Source organism: Desmodus rotundus, chromosome 6 (genome assembly GCF_022682495.2).
Source record: "Desmodus rotundus isolate HL8 chromosome 6, HLdesRot8A.1, whole genome shotgun sequence".
Lineage (NCBI taxonomy): Eukaryota > Metazoa > Chordata > Mammalia > Chiroptera > Phyllostomidae > Desmodus > Desmodus rotundus.
In genome coordinates, this window is record NC_071392.1 from 134,023,881 (window position 1) to 134,039,572 (window position 15,692).

At 41.8% G+C, this 15,692-nt stretch overlaps 1 protein-coding gene across 2 annotated transcripts in view; it reads left to right on the plus strand.

The window, feature by feature from the left end:
• Positions 1–12,649: 12,649 nt before the first annotated feature.
• Positions 12,650–15,692, plus strand: part of XRN2 (5'-3' exoribonuclease 2) — a 115,270-nt gene continuing 112,227 nt past the window's right edge. For both annotated transcript variants that reach the window (XM_024559838.4, XM_053925948.2), the window contains exon 1: positions 12,650–12,829. In XM_024559838.4, the coding sequence (XP_024415606.1) occupies positions 12,755–12,829 (75 nt within the window). In that variant the 5' untranslated portion in view covers positions 12,650–12,754. The remainder of the gene's footprint in view (positions 12,830–15,692) is intronic.

Genomic DNA, 15,692 nt, shown 5'->3' on the forward strand with positions numbered 1-15,692 from the left:
AAAAAAAAACCTCCCTCACCCTGAGGCAAGCAAATGTTTACTGAGTATCTTTATCTTCCTAAAATCTGGGCTAGACCTTCCAGGTATGGAACCTAGCCGTTTGGACCACTTCTCCCTTTACATTGCAAATGTCCTCCTTTGATGTATTCAGCAACACCCTCTCCTGTGTCTGCAAAGATAACCACCCAAAACAAACCTTTGCATAGTAAAAGAGGACCTTCTTTGATGTAAGGTGCCGGGAAAACCAATAAAAGCTTAGTCAAGGCAGTAGTCAGCGGGCTCCCCCCTTGAGGGAGTGGCAGAGGCGCTCAGAAGGACTCTCCTTTTGAGAGAGTGGCCACACCATCCCTTTTCCCCCACAGGACCTCTGTAGTCCATGTGTATGTGTATTGGAATACTGAAACCTCAATAGCAGATCTTGCGGGCTGAGATCTGCGTCAACCCATAGCACATTGGTCCCATCTGGTGATGATTCTTGGGTGGGTCAGTTTATGTATGTCGGAGAGTTCTCTCCAACGAACTCTCTCGTGAGCCTGGCAGTTTCTCCCACTGCTGCAACCCCCACACATTCTTACAGCCAGAGGTTTTGAGGCTTAATTTTCCAGCACTGGAGCCCTGGGTTGTGCGGTCTGTCTTGCTCCCCAGTTATTCCTCGCGGCTTATCCACATGCAAATGTGGGGTTGTCTGGTCTGCCAGCTGCTGCCTTGCACACATAGTTCACTACCTTTCCATGATTCCTCTCCAGCACAGCTGCCCATCTCCACTCCTCCTACCAGTCTGGGTGAATGTTTCTTCTTTAAGTCCTTGGTTGTTGGACTTCCATACAGTTCAATTTTCTGGCAGTTCTGGTTGTTGTTTTTAAATCTGTTGTCCTTCTTTTGGTGGTGTGAGGAAGGAAGAAAAGCATATCTAACTACACCTCCATCTTGGCTGGAAATCTACCTTGGTCTTTTAAAATTGCTAGAGTACTCCTTTATATAATATACCACCTTTATCAAACCGTTCCTCCTTTCTACTCCAAAAAGTGCTGCCTTGAAATTTCCTGTACCTGACACTTCAGCCCTCATAGAGGGTATGGACCAGAGGTGATCATTTAAGACTTAGTCCCTTTCTTGTTTTGGTTCCAGCAAAATGTTGCTAATGAACTCTGGTGAGAATCAGCAAACAGTGCTTTGCTGAGAAATCCTGTTCTAAAAATCATTGTTTTCCCCATAAAGAAATTTTGCTGCTTGAACGCTTATCAGTGAGATTTCAGCCTCCCTCTCTTAATGGAGGGTAAGTGTTGTGGGTCACTTTGATGGGAACAATTAGCATCCATCCAATGCCTCCTCCCCCCACCATACAATATAACTATTTATATTAATTTCATAGATCCAAGGAAATAAGATCCTGGGTCCTCTCTCAGTCCTGACTTAACATTAACTCCTTCAAACACAACCCAGTATTTGAGTCCATCAAATACTGCTTTGTTCAGATTTTCCTTACCTAAATTTCACCTTTCCCCAATGCTAGAATGTCTTTGTCTCTTCTTTTGTTTGGTGAGACTCCATTAATTCCCCTGGAGTTTTCTCCCTTGTTGCAGCATGCAAATCTAACTTTACTGGACTTTAGATTTGGCCCTGATGGTCTTTAGCTCTTACACTCCATCACTGGCCACAGCATGACTTACCACTTTCTACTGCTTCCAGCCCTTCTTCTGGCCTGGGAATTTCTGCTCTGTCTATTGGCTGCCCAATACCTGGCTCCCAGACCCACAAGGCTCAACTCCAATTTGTAGTTTGTTTGGAAGATAAGGAAGAAGAGAAGCCCACCAGAGACCCTGCCAGTCACTTATGAGCCTAGCAATGCCTCAGAGTGTATAATGTCATTTTTGTGAGGCTAGAGGAGCCCTGAAGCCCTTGGGTTTTTCTATACTGGAAGCAGTATCTGCCTCTATCTTCCTATATAATTTTTTTAGTTTAACATACAAAAATTTAGTATTTTATATATAGTAGACCATTAGCTTTTGTTATTTTTGTAATTTCTATTCTTCTATTTGTTCTGATACTAAAGAATTTTCTCTCCTTGCTACATGTTGATGTATAAAAAACCACTTTAATATTTAATGGTCTGAAAAACAATTTATTATTATTTTTTATAATTCTGTGGGTTCACTGTACTTAGCCTGGTAGTGCTTGTATGTCACTATAAATATATGTGTAGGAATGCTTATCAGTTTGTAGGTTGAGGTCTTATCTTCAATACTTTTTTATTCTTTATTATCTTTCCAGCTTCCTCCATTTACATCTCCAGAGGAAATTATTACTGTTTGAAATATGTACTTTCTGTCATACAACCTGTGGATTTAAACAGAAATCTGCCAGAATTTTTTTTTAAATATGTTTATTGATTATGCTATTACAGTTGTCCCATTTCCCCACCCCCCCTCACTCCGCTCCATCCTGCCCACCCCCTCCCTCCCAAATTCCCCCCCTATAGTTCATGTCCATGGGTCATACTTATAAGTTCTTTGGCTTCTACATTTCCTACACTATTCTTACCCTCCCCCTATCTATTTTCCACCTATCATCTATGCTACTTATTCTCTGTACCTTCCCCCCCTCTCCCCCTCCCACTCCCCTATTGACAACCCTCCATGTGATCTCCATCTCTATGGTTCTGTTCCTGTTCTAGTTGTTTGCCTAGTTTGCTCTTGTTTTTGTTTTAGGTGTGGTCCTTAATAACTGTGAGTTTGCTGTCATTTTTACTGTTCCTATTTTTTATCTTCTTTTTCTTAGGTAACTCCCTTTAACATTTCATATAATAAGGGCTTGGTGATGATGAACTTCTTTAACTTGACCTTATCTGAGAAGCACTTTATCTGCCCTTCCATTCTAAATGAAAGCTTTGCTGGATACAGTAATCTTGGATGTAGGTCCTTGTCTTTCATGACTTCAAATACTTCTTTCCAGCCCCTTCTTGCCTGTAAGGTCTCTTTGGAGAAGTCAGCTGACAGTCTTATGGGAAGTCCTTTGTAGGTAACTGTCTCCTTATCTCTTGCTGCTTCTAAGATTCTCTCCTTCTGTTTCATCTTGGGTAATGTAATTATGATGTGCCTTGGTGTGTTCCTCCTTGGGTCCAGCTTCTTTGGGACTCTCTGAGCTTCCTGGACTTCCTGGAAGTCTATTTCCTTTGCCAGACTGGGGAAGTTCTCCTTCATTATTTGTTCAGATAAGTTTTCAATTTTTTGTTCTTCCTCTTCTCCTTCTGGCACCCCTATAATTCGGATGTTGGAACGTTTCAAGATGTCCTGGAGGTTCCTAAGCCTCTCCTCATTTTTCCAAGTTCTTGTTTCTTCTTTTCTGGTTGGATGTTTCTTTCTTCCTTCCGGTCCACACCGTTGATTTGAGTCCCAGGTTCCTTCGCACCACTATTGGTTCCTTGTACATTTTCCTTTGTTTCTCTTAGCATAGCCTTCATTTTTTCATCTAATTTGCGACCAAATTCAACCAATTCTGTGAGCATCTTGATAACCAGTGTTTTGAACTGTGCATCCAATAGGTTGGCTATCTCCTCCTCCCTTAGTTGTATTTTTTCTGGAGCTTTTAAGTATTCTGTCATTTGGGCCTTTTTTTTTTTTTGTCTTGGCATGTCTGTTAAAGGGGCAGAGCCTTAGGTGTTCCCTGGGGCGGGGTAATGCTGGTAGCTGAGCTGTGACGCTGTACGTGGAGGAGGGGCAGAGAGGGAGCAATGGTGCCCGCTTCACTCTCCTCCGGATTTCAATCTTTCACTCCGCTACCCACAATCAAACTGGGCCCCTCTGGTGCTGGTTCCCAAGTGGGTGGGCCTGTGCACACTCTAGGCCCCTGTGGGTCTCTCCAACGACCTCTCCTGTGAGGCTGGGAGTCCCTCCTGCTGCCGCCCCAACCCCCACGGGCGTTTTCAATCAGAGGTTTGAGGCTTTATTCCCCCCCGCCCCCCCCCCCCCCCCCCCGCGCTGGAGCCCTGGGTTACGCGGTCTACTTCGCTCCCCACCGTTTGTCTTGGTTTATCTGTGCGCGAGTGTGGGGCCGCGGGGTGCTACCTGCCGCTCTGCCTGCCCCGTTCTCTGCCACTCTGAGTCCGCCACTCTGAGTCCGGCCCTCTTGGTTTATCTGTGAGCGAATGTGGGGCCACAGGGTCTGCCAGTGGTCAGACTGCTTGCCCCTTTCGTCCCACACTCCGCCAGTCTCGGTCCCGCCACTGCCACGGGAGTCCTCTCCGCCCCGGTGCCCGTCTCCGCCCCTCCTACTGGTCTGGATGAATGTTTATTTTTTATCTACTTGGTGTCAGACTTCCTTGCCGTTCAATTTTCTGTCAGTTCTGGTTGTGCAAGGAGGCACAGTGTGTCTACCTACGCCGCCATCTTGGTTCTCTCATGTGTTGTCCAGAATTTTCTCATATGTCATATTAGGGAATGAAATGTAGTAGGAGTCTTTTATAGACTGGATCTAGGACTGCTTTACAAGCAAATCATATTCTACTGGGCTTTGACTGTTTGGGTTACATGAGCATGGGATTTGTTATCTAAATCCATGCAATAACAAGTATGGATGGACTTAAATTGGTGTTACTGGTAAAATCCTGTTCTTTGAAACCTAAGTATATACAGCCAAAGCTTGCTAAAACATCAATAGTGGTCTATACACAATTTTTTTGGGGGGGGGCATTACATGAAATCTTTAATGAAATTGGGGGAGGGACATGAACAAAACAGACGGGTGATGGGGCCAGGCTTGGAGACAAGGAGTGTGGGCATGGGGCTGGGCAAGGTGCTCTCCTCTTCCCCACAGCAACCCTCCCCCATCATCCCACTGACAGGGGGACCTATACACACTTCTATAGAGAGAGCATCATCTCCCAAAGTACCTGAGGGATACTAGGCCCATGAAATATCTTTTTTTAAAAAAGGTTTTTATGGTTAGAGAAATACAGAAAGGAGGCATATAACAAGGCTTTAAGGATGGCACTCTGCTTTGCTCAATTTAACTCAGAGCTGCCACAGTTATTTGACAACAGATCTTTCTCTCAAGCTTTGGGGCACAACGCCCATGGTTATGTCTTCAGTTAACTTGAGGTGTGTGCATAGACAGAGAAAGTTTGGAGTTAAACAATGTTTCTGAATATATTTAGCTATGTGTACATACTGAGGCCTTCAAAAGACATCTTTCAGTTATCTGCATATCTGAGCTTCCTTCTGAAGTTCCTTGATTATACATAGCTGAATATAAAATGAGTGATTTGTACATTTGCTCTCCCATGTCATGTTCATTTGTTCCTGTGAATTATGCTTGGTGATAATGATCACAAATTGCTGTAGGTAGCAAGGAAACTTTGAGACAAAATCCAGAAATCTGGAAAAGTAGCTTTGGGTGGGTTCTAAGAACAGAAACTTATAGATCCCATTTCTATTTTTATGGTCTAAGTCAGATATCTCAAAGTTTTTGGTGTCAGGCCTCCTTTATACTCTTAAAATTATTGAATACCCCAAGGAGCATTTGTTTAGGTCATCTATCTTATCAATATTTTACCATGTTAGAAATCAAATCTCAGAAAATTTAAAAATAAGTACTAATTCACTTAAAAATAACATGTTAACATGCCTTTATGAAAATATCTATATTTCCCAAATCTAAAAGAAATGAATGAGAAGACTGGCATTGTTCAACATTTTTTAAATTCTTCAAAATCTGGCATAATAGAAGAAAAATGATTGCCACAGTTGCTTATGATGTGATAACTCAATTGATGATTCAATCAACCAAGTTATCACATGTCACGTTGCCTCTGAAAATTTCCACAACAGCTGGAGAATGGGAGAAAAGGGGGCAAATCACATCTTAATATTTTGTGAAAAAAAGTTTTGACCTCATGGACCCCCTGCACTGTATTTTGAGAACTACTGCTTTAAGAATTCAGTTCAATAAAAATTGATAATACTGGATTCTGGCAAGATAAATAAATAGTTCCCTGCCTCCAGGGAACTTAAGTGTTTCCTTCCACCCTCATTTACAACCAAATATTACTGGTATTTTAAGACAGTGTTGTTCTGATTCCTCCCTATTATCTCTGATGACCCTGCTAGATTACTACATCTCTTTTCTTTTCTAAATGTCTCTGGCAATTATTGTTTGTGCAATTTATTTGATCATAAACTGCAGTAAGACTTCTTTATTGTTAGTCAGACTAACTTATTTTATTTTGTATTTTGTGGTTGTATCTTATCCTTGTTACTGATGGTTCACTCTTTATGAGGGCAATAACTTATTTTGCTTTTAGTACCCAACATATGCCTCAGACTGTGGATCTTAAATATATATACTTAGTAATTTGATTTGTAACTTAATTAAAAAGTGTGGCAGACCAAACCAAGAAATCAAGCTCAACCCAAAATATCTCACCTCACCCCAAATAGGAACAACCCCTATTACTGACCAACTTCAGCAATGAAAGAAAAGACTGACATCAGGGCATGACATCATTATGTTCCACATTAATTGCAGCAAAAGAGCAGAGAAGAGATGAAGCACTGGAAAGAATGCTCAGAGAGACTTCCAGTCAAGATGGAGGCATAGGTAGATACACTTTGTCTCCTCTCACAACCAAAAGAAGGACAACAAGGAATTAAAAACCAAAAAAAACCCAGAAATGCCAGAAAATCAAACTGTATGGAAGTCTGACAACAAAGGAGTTAAAGAAGAAAACATTCATCCAGACAGGTAGGAGGGGTGGAGATGAGCAGCTTGGTAAGAAAGTATGTGGCAAGGCAGCAGCTGAAGGACCAGGAAAGCGAGACAGTGGCTGGTGATCCCACATCTGTGTGTGGATAAACCAGGCGGAACAACTGGGGAGTGAGACAGACTGCACAACCCAGGGTTCCAGCATGGGAAAAGAAAGCCTCAAAACTTCTGGCTGCAAACACCTATGGGGGTTGTGGCAGTGGGAGAAACTCACAAGGCAGAAGGGTGTAGTTATTGAAAATTCTCTTGTTTTGTATATTTTATTGATTATGGACCCCGTGGTTTGGAGAGACCCACAGGGGGTCTTGTATGTACACAAATCCACCCACTCAAGAATCAACACCAGGAGTGCCCAATTTGCTTATGGGTAGCAGGAGAAGTGACTGAAACCTGGGTTAGAGTCCAGCAAGCACCCTTGTTCCCTCTCTGACCCCTTCCCCACAACACAACAATGTGGGTTGCCCTGGTGAATACCTAAGGCTCTGCCCCTTACAATGTAACAGGTGCACTGAAACAAAGAAATAAGGCCCAAATGAAAGAATAGATCAAAACTCCAGAAAAAGAACTAAGCAACGAGGAGGTAGACAACCTATCCGATGCAGAGTTCAAAACACTGGTAATTAGGATGCTCACAGAAATGGTTGACTATGGTCACAAAATAGAGGAAGAAATAAAGGCTCTGCAGAGTGAAATATAGAAAAATACACAGGGAATCAACAATGAAGGGAAGAAAACCAGGACTCAGATCAATGATTTAGAACAGAAGGAAGAAATAAACATTCAACCAGAACAGAATGAAGAAACAAGAATTCAAAAACAAGAAGAGAGGCTTAGGAACCCCTGAGACAACTTTAAACATTCCAACATCCTAATCATAGGGGTGCCAGAAGGAGAAGAGGAAGAGCAAGAAATTGAAAACTTATCTGAAAACATAATGAAGGAGAACTTCTTCAATCTGGCAAAGGAAATAGACTTCCTTCCAGGAAGTCCAGAGTACCAAAGAAGCTGGACGCAAGGAAGCACACACCAAAACACATTATAATTAAGTTACCCAAGATTAATGGTAAGGAGAGAATCTTAAAAGCAGCAAGAGAAAAAGAGACAGTTACCTACAAAGGAGTTCCTATAAGACTATTAGCTGATTTCTCCAAAGAAAACTTACAGGCAAGAAGAGGTTGGAAAGAAGTATTCGAAGTCATGAAAGGCAAGGACTTATGCCTAAGATTACTCTATCCAGCTATCCCTTAGCTATCATTTAGAATGGAAGGGCAGATAAAGTGCTTCCCAGATAAGGTCAAGTTAAAGAAGTTCATCATCACCAAGCCCTTATTATATGAAATGTTAAAGGGACTTATCTAAGAACAAGAAGATGAAAACTATGAACAGTAAAATGACAACAAATTCACAACTATCAACTGAACCTAAAAAAAGCAAACAGAAACAAACTAAGCAAACAACTAGAACAGGAACAAAATCACAGAAATGGAGATCACATCGAGGGTTATCAGTGGGGACTGGGAGTAGGGAGAATGGGGGAAAAGGTACAAGGAAATAAGAAGGATAATTGGTAGGCACAAAATAGACAGGGGGATGTTAAGAATAGTATTAGAAATGTGGAAGCCAAAGAACTTATATGTATGACCCATGGACCTGAGCTGGGGTGGGGCGCTGATGAGAGGAGTCATGGAGGGTGGAGGAGAATAAAGGGCAGGAAAAAATGAGATAACTATAATAGCATAATAATAAAATATGCAAAAAAAAAGAATGCTCAAAGAATTACACCCTTCCTCCTTGATTGTTTAGATTAGACTTGCAATCAAATACTAAAAATAAAGTAGCTATAAGTTGTTTGACTAACTTACCTGCTGTGGACTGAATTATGGTAGACCAAAATTCATATGTTGACACCCCTATCCCCTCATGTGACTGTGTTGGAGATAGGGCCTGTAAGGAGGATACTAAGGTTAAGTGAAGTCATAAGGGTAAAAGCCCTGATCCAAATAGAACTGTCCTTATAATATTAAGAGGAAGAGACAGACACCCAGAGCTGAGCTCTCTCTCCACCATGTGAGGACATGGTAAGAAGGCAGTTATCCACAGTAAGCCAGAAAGACTTTTCACCAGATGCAGGCCATTCCAGCACTTATCTTGATCTTGGATGACTTCCAGCCTCCAGAATTGTGAGAAAATAAATGTCTATTTGTTTTAAAAGAAAAAAAGAAGTATGGCAGAGATAAAACTATGTGTTCACCAATCCTGTTTCCTTTTCTTATTCTTGGGAACTCAGGACTAAGTACCTGATATTAGAAATAACGAAAGATTAGATTTCCTAATCTCCTTTGCAGGTGGGTTGGGACCATGTGACTGGGATTTGGTCAAATAGGGTATGAATAGAAATAATGTAAGCCACCACCAAGCCTGGCCCTTAAAGACAGTCCTCCTGACCTATCTTCCTTTCCAATAGTGACTAATGAGCTGAGCTGGTGGACCACAGGATGAAAGCAGTAGGATCCCTCAATCACCACATGGAGGAGAGCACTGGGGAGTTGCCCAGGCCCATATATGGTAAGCTAATGAGATTTCAGGCATTACTTGTTACTGCAGCAAAGCCTAGTTTATGCTGATGTAGACACACCTTGCAGATATTGCAGGTTTTGTTGCAGACCATCACAATAAAACAAGTTATAATCTTTATACTGGTGGAGGATTTTGCCCTCAATTTGAAAAAAAAACCCACAAAATCTGTGAAGCGCACTAAAGTGAAAACCAATAAAACAAGGCATGCCTGTATATGAGAGGAAAGAATGTTCACAAATGAAATAGGGAAATATATAAGATATAATACTATATATTAGAAGTCATGAAGTGCTATGGAAAATGAGAGTGGGCAGGAACCAAGTTTGGGCTTATGTGCCTGGAGAGATGTTTTGGAGGAGAAAAGAAAATGAGTAGAATTAGAATCGGCAGTATAAACTGGGTAAGGTAGGAATGAGCAGGAAACAGAGAGAGTGAAGACAGCCTTGATGTTAGAAAGTTAACACTAGATGGGGCCTGGAAAAATGAGGCTTTGCTAGATTATTAAATTGTCTAAAACCTTGTAAGTGGAACATGCTACTAAGATTGTGGGGTTTCTTCAAGTTAAAGCGTGAAACCCAACAGATAACCATTTAATGCATAACATTCACTAGGTACTTAGCATGTTTTGAGCTGTCCTGTGAGTGTTATATCATTGAATTTTCAGAGAAATCCTGTGAAGTGTATAATCCTCATTTTAAAGATGAAGAAAGTAAGGTTTAGAGAGGTTAAGCATCTTGACCAATATTAGTCAGGATTCTAACAGAGGAAAAGAACCAACAGGGTATGTGTGTATGTACATAAAAATTACATATATAAATACACAGACAGATGGGGTGGAGGGGATGATGTACTTTAAGGAATTAGCTCATGCAGTTGTGGAGGCTAGCTAGTCCAAAATCTGATGGTGTAGACTGGCAGGCTGGGGATTCAGGGAAGAGATGTAGTCTCCTGGCAGAATTCCTTCTTATTCAGCCCTGTGATTCTAGACCATAGTGACCCAAACATGAGACTTACCCTCTTTTTTGACTTCTAGAACAACAAAAGACACACACTAAGCCAAAGTCTAGTATATTTTACTGGTAACACTGAGCTGGGGAAGGTGTTACAATGCTTAGCCCATATCCTCCTGCCACCTTTCAGGTTCCCCTTCATCCTTCCCTTTCCTGAGTGCTCAGAATTCCAATTTTTATACCTCTTTTACGCAAAGCAATCTTAGCACCCAGGACAATTAGCTGTGTACTTCCCAGATTTTGTTAACTGGTTTTTTTGGACTCTTTCCTTTGTAAGGGATAGGAATTTAACTCAAACTAGCCAAGGGCAAAATAACTTATTGGCTCACGCAATTAAAGGACAGGTTTATCAACCAAACTGTAGGAAGATGGATTTGGCTGTACTCAAAACCACTGAACTACAGGCTTAAATCTGCTTCTTTCAATGCAAACTGGCAACAAGTCTATTCTTAGGTTCCAGCTTTCAACCACCTGGGAGGGGCTTCATTACCTTTCTTACAGTTTGAAGTTCAAAAAGCTGGGCAAGGACTGTCGTATCCCAATTTGCTCAGCTGCCCATCCCTGTGCCAACTGTCTATGGTGTGTGTGCTCCTATAGAAACACAGTACCTCCCAAATACTGATAAGAAGGGGCTATTTCTAGGAGAAATGAGGGAGTTCACCATAGACCTAATACTTTGGGACAGTTTTTGGTGTCCTTAAGTAAAATAGGGCTAACCATTTCACTGATTTCCACATCAGCAATTTAAACAAAGTAGCATCACACCACAGAGGAGGAGGGGGCAATGAATACTGCATGCCAGGTAGCATGGAGAAATACTTTCATAGAGGCCTCTTGAGGTGAGCCTTTAGGATTGAGTGTGATTTGGCAAACCAAGAGGGGATTCCCGGGAGACATACTTCCAGGTTTCAGAAAATGGAAATACTGTATTTTGCTGTGCATAATGTGCACTTTTTTGCCTAAATTTTAGAGGGAAAAAAATAAGGGTGCGCATTATACATGGGTACTACCTGAAGTACCTCGTATCTGTTCTTATATTTTGAAATTATGTTACATAAAATTTCTTGTACCATAATGTTTTCAAAAATGCTAAAATTCCTTTATAATACAAAAACCAAGTATCTAAATATAAATAAATAAATAATTAAATTAAAAATTAATATGAAAGATTTTTCTCCTGACAGTTTGGCCCAAAAACGTAGGTGTGTATTATACACGGGAGCGCAGTATACACTGCAAAAAACGGTAAATACCTCCTCTTCCAGACCTCTTTTTATATATGCTGAAAAAACGTATTTGAAGTCATGAGAAAACAAAGGATAAAAGTATACTGTTAGTGCAACGACAGGATTAAATAATCTTTACCTGGACTGAAGTATAAGCTGTGTGTATAAGAGTGTGATTTAACCACCGCCCCCGCCCCCCCGCAACTTGGCTTTGTCACAGTACTGAAAATAGCCACCTCAGAGCGCTAAAGTCACGATTAAAGGAGATAATCCCTTACCCCAGCTATCCCCAACCGTTTTGGCACCAGGGACAGGTTTTTCCGGGGTGGGGGGGGCGCCGGGGGGGGGGGGGGCGCGGAGACAGGAGGCAGAGCTCAGCCGGACTTCCCTCCCGGCGGTTCCTAACAGGACAAGGACCAATAACGGTCCGCGGCCCGGGGTTTGGGGACCCATGCCTTTGCCAATGCTTTAGCACATTTTAAGCACTTAAATAAATGCTGGAGATTTTCAGCAAATTTTAAACTCATAAATGTAGCTGGAAGGCTGAATTAGATACTAAATGCCCACAGGTTCCATCTAACACCTAAAGTGAGTTATTATGTAAGCCATCTACCATTAGTGCAAAATACTTAAAAAACACTCCTTTTGAAAGTCCAGGTACGTACAAGACCGGGTAAAACGAGGAAGTATAAATAACGAGTCACTTTAGACGCTTTGATGCTACTCTAAACTGAGCTAGGTGAGAAAGACGTGGCCAAATCCGCAAGGAGGAGCTCCCCAGCGGCTTTCAGAGCGCGGAGATCCCCACCCCAGGGGAACCCCAGGACTGGGGAAGCGAGGTAAGAAGAGAGCCGCGGCGAAGGCGCGCTCGACCTGGGGCTCCGGGAATGGCACCACCAAGATCTAGCGCGCGCCAAACAAGGCTGGTCGCGGCCTCAAGACCCGCTCGGCCGCTCACCTCACCTCCGACTACCCGCAGGACGGAATCTGACACCGCCCCGACCGGTAACGACCTTAGCTCACTAGAGCTTCCTTCTCGGCTTCCCCGTTGGCGCCCTCGTGATGTCACTTCCTGTCGCAGGCGCTCACGTAGGAGGAAGTGTCCGAGGCGGTAACTCTTGCTACTCTCTCCGTTACGTTAGTCCACTAGCCGGGCCGTTGCCTCTTAGCTGGGTCGCCGTTATGGGAGTCCCGGCGTTCTTTCGCTGGCTCAGCCGCAAGTACCCGTCTATCATTGTTAACTGCGTGGAAGAGAAGGTGAGCGGGAGCCTGGTGACCGGCGCGCTAAAACTGTGATCCCTAGCGCGCCAAGGCCGCGGCCCTCGGACCAGCCGCCTACCCCTGGGTCGTCCTGCCGTGGTCTTCGCCGCCCTGTCGGCCCCTCGGGAACCTATGGCCAGACACGCGGTGGAGCGCGGTCATTCGCTTTCTTGGCTTGCAGTTTAGCGGCCTGGGCGGGGCGAAGGGCGAGCTGGGCCTGAGCTCGTCGGCTCTTCCCCCGCTGGTTTTCCCTGGACCGGAAGGCTCCGCCCAAGGCTTTGTTTCTTCCCTGCACCGCGCGCTTTGGGTTTCTGAAGTGGCTCCGAGGCAATTGGGCCCTGTCGGGCTGCTTTACCGAGTTTGATAGTTAGGGATACGTGGATGCTGATTCCAGCCTTTAACGACCTTTTAAAGTAATCCCCCGCTACGAGCTTTTTGTTTACTGGAAAGCCTGAAAAGTTTTTTTCTTTTTTAGTGTTGTAGACCGTTTGTTGCTGGTGGAGCCTACCCTGAAAGCAGCACTTTAGAACATCTAGGGGCAAGAAAGAAGTGCCTCTTCTAGGTACCCCAACTGCTGGACAATATCGTTGAAATTTTCAGAATTCTTGGGAGCATTTGAACGTTACACTTTTGTTTTTAGTTTGCTGATGTGTATGTATTCTTGGCCAGTCTTGTGTTGTCTTTATCATTTCCATGATTTCTTCCGAGGTCAACATTGTACTCTTAATTAGCATTTCTGGAATGGGAAGGGTCAGGGGATTATCATGCTTTCCACCCCTTCGTTTTTGAAGGAGTGCCCGTCTGTCACAGCGAACTGATTTCTTTTGCATAGGTTGTTGAGATCTTGGGTTTTTTGTTTAGCTTCTGTCCAGGAAGGAACCAAAACCCTAATTTTGATGGCATTCTCAAGTATTCCTTGCGTTTTTCTCAAAGAGCAAGTGTTCAACTCAATGCCTGTTTCCTTTGTTTTAAAAACTTTTATCAAACGTTATTAACTTTATTTGAATCTCATCGCATTTTTACTCTCCAATGATAACCACTTTTAACTGTTTTGGTTCTCTCTCTAAATTTCATCCTTATTACCTGATTCACTGATTTTGAATTGTTGAATTCTAGCTATGATAGAAGAGGTTTTGGTCACTGATGCAGCCACACTCCCCACCCCCGCAAGCCTCACCCTCAAACCTCCTAATAATAGTAAATCACATCTTTATTTCTTCTAATGGTAAACTTAACATGCTTTTATTTTTTATTACATCTCCTATGTAAAGTATCTCTTGATTTTTATTTTTTGAAGTTAGGTACTATTTTTTCTAGCCCTGCCACCCCTACTCTTCACCCAAAGCTTGTGAGTTGTACTTATGCCCTGTTGGCATCCGATATTAAATTTTCAAGGTTTTGACTATACAAGTTTGTGTTAATAACTGAGAAACAAAATAGTATTGTTGATTATTGTCATTGTGCAAATTCAGGTTATGTACTGTGATTGTTTCTCTTCTTGTACAACTCTTGTCCTTTGCTTGGTTTTGCCTTTCTCTTTTCCTTTTTTACACGGATGCCCCTCCAAACTGTACTTTATTAGGTATTCTCTCGAGTCCGCTTTCTTAGAAACTTATTCTTAAGGTCTTTATTTTGTTGCTGTCACACCTGGTTATTTAGACGTGCTGGAAAGCTGCTGCTTAATATTTTTTTTTAAATTCCTTTCCTCAGTCGGAGGTTTTCTGATCTTTCTGGGCTTAAATTCCTCCTTGGTTTTTATTCTCAGTTCAGTTTTCAAGAAATGGTCTGTGGGATGTGAGTTTTCTGAGTCCATTCTACCCTTATACACACATATGCCCTTATGATCACTAGCTAGTCATAGAGTTTGAGTTTGAAAATTAGTTTTCCTCAAAACTTTGAAAGCCTTTTTTTAAAATACTGTCATCCAGTATTGTTATTGAGAAGTTGAATGTTAATGTGATATATTTATTTAACCAACACTTACATATGTTTACCACTTACCAGGCTCTGTTCTAGGCATTTTACAAATTAATTTATTAATTCCTATAACAACATGACTGCTACTATGTGCTTATTATTGTTATTATTGTTAATGGGAAAACTGAAATACAGAGGAGTGAGTTAATATACTCCATCTCTCTTGTCTAATACATGTCAGAGCCAAGAACATGCTTTTAATTTTTATGTTCTGGTTTCATTCTTTTGTAGTTGATCTGTTTTTCTTTCTGAAATGTTGTAAGATCTTTATCCTTGATAGTGTGAGTTTTCATGATTATGTATTTAAGTATAGGTTTTTTTAAGTTAAAATTTATTTTTTATTAGTACTTGGCTAACTGTGTTTGGAGACTTGTGTTCTTCAATTCTAGGGAGCATTCTTTATTACATACGATTTTTTTTTTTACCTCTTTCTCTGCCCCCTCTGAATTCTGGATACTAGTCCTGGGGAATGATTTTTCTTTTCTTTCTCTGTTCTCTTCTCCCTCAAGTCCTCCTCTTCCTCTTTTGCACATGTTTAATGTATACAATTTAATACATTTGACATGTGTTATTCATGAAACCATCATTACCACAATCAAGATAAGAAACAGCAACTCTAAAATATTCCCCTGCCTCTTTGTTATTCCTGCCACCCCTCCCTATTGCCTGTCTTTAGTCAACCACTGATTGATTTCTGACTCTGTAGATAAATTTTCATTTCATACAATTTTATATAGATGGAATTATACAGTATTTACTCTTTTTAACCTAACTCACTTCCATTCAGAATAATTATGTTGAAATTCATCCATGTTGTTAAATGTATCAATAGTTTCTTTCTACTTTTGAATAATATTCTATGTTGTACATATATCACATTTTG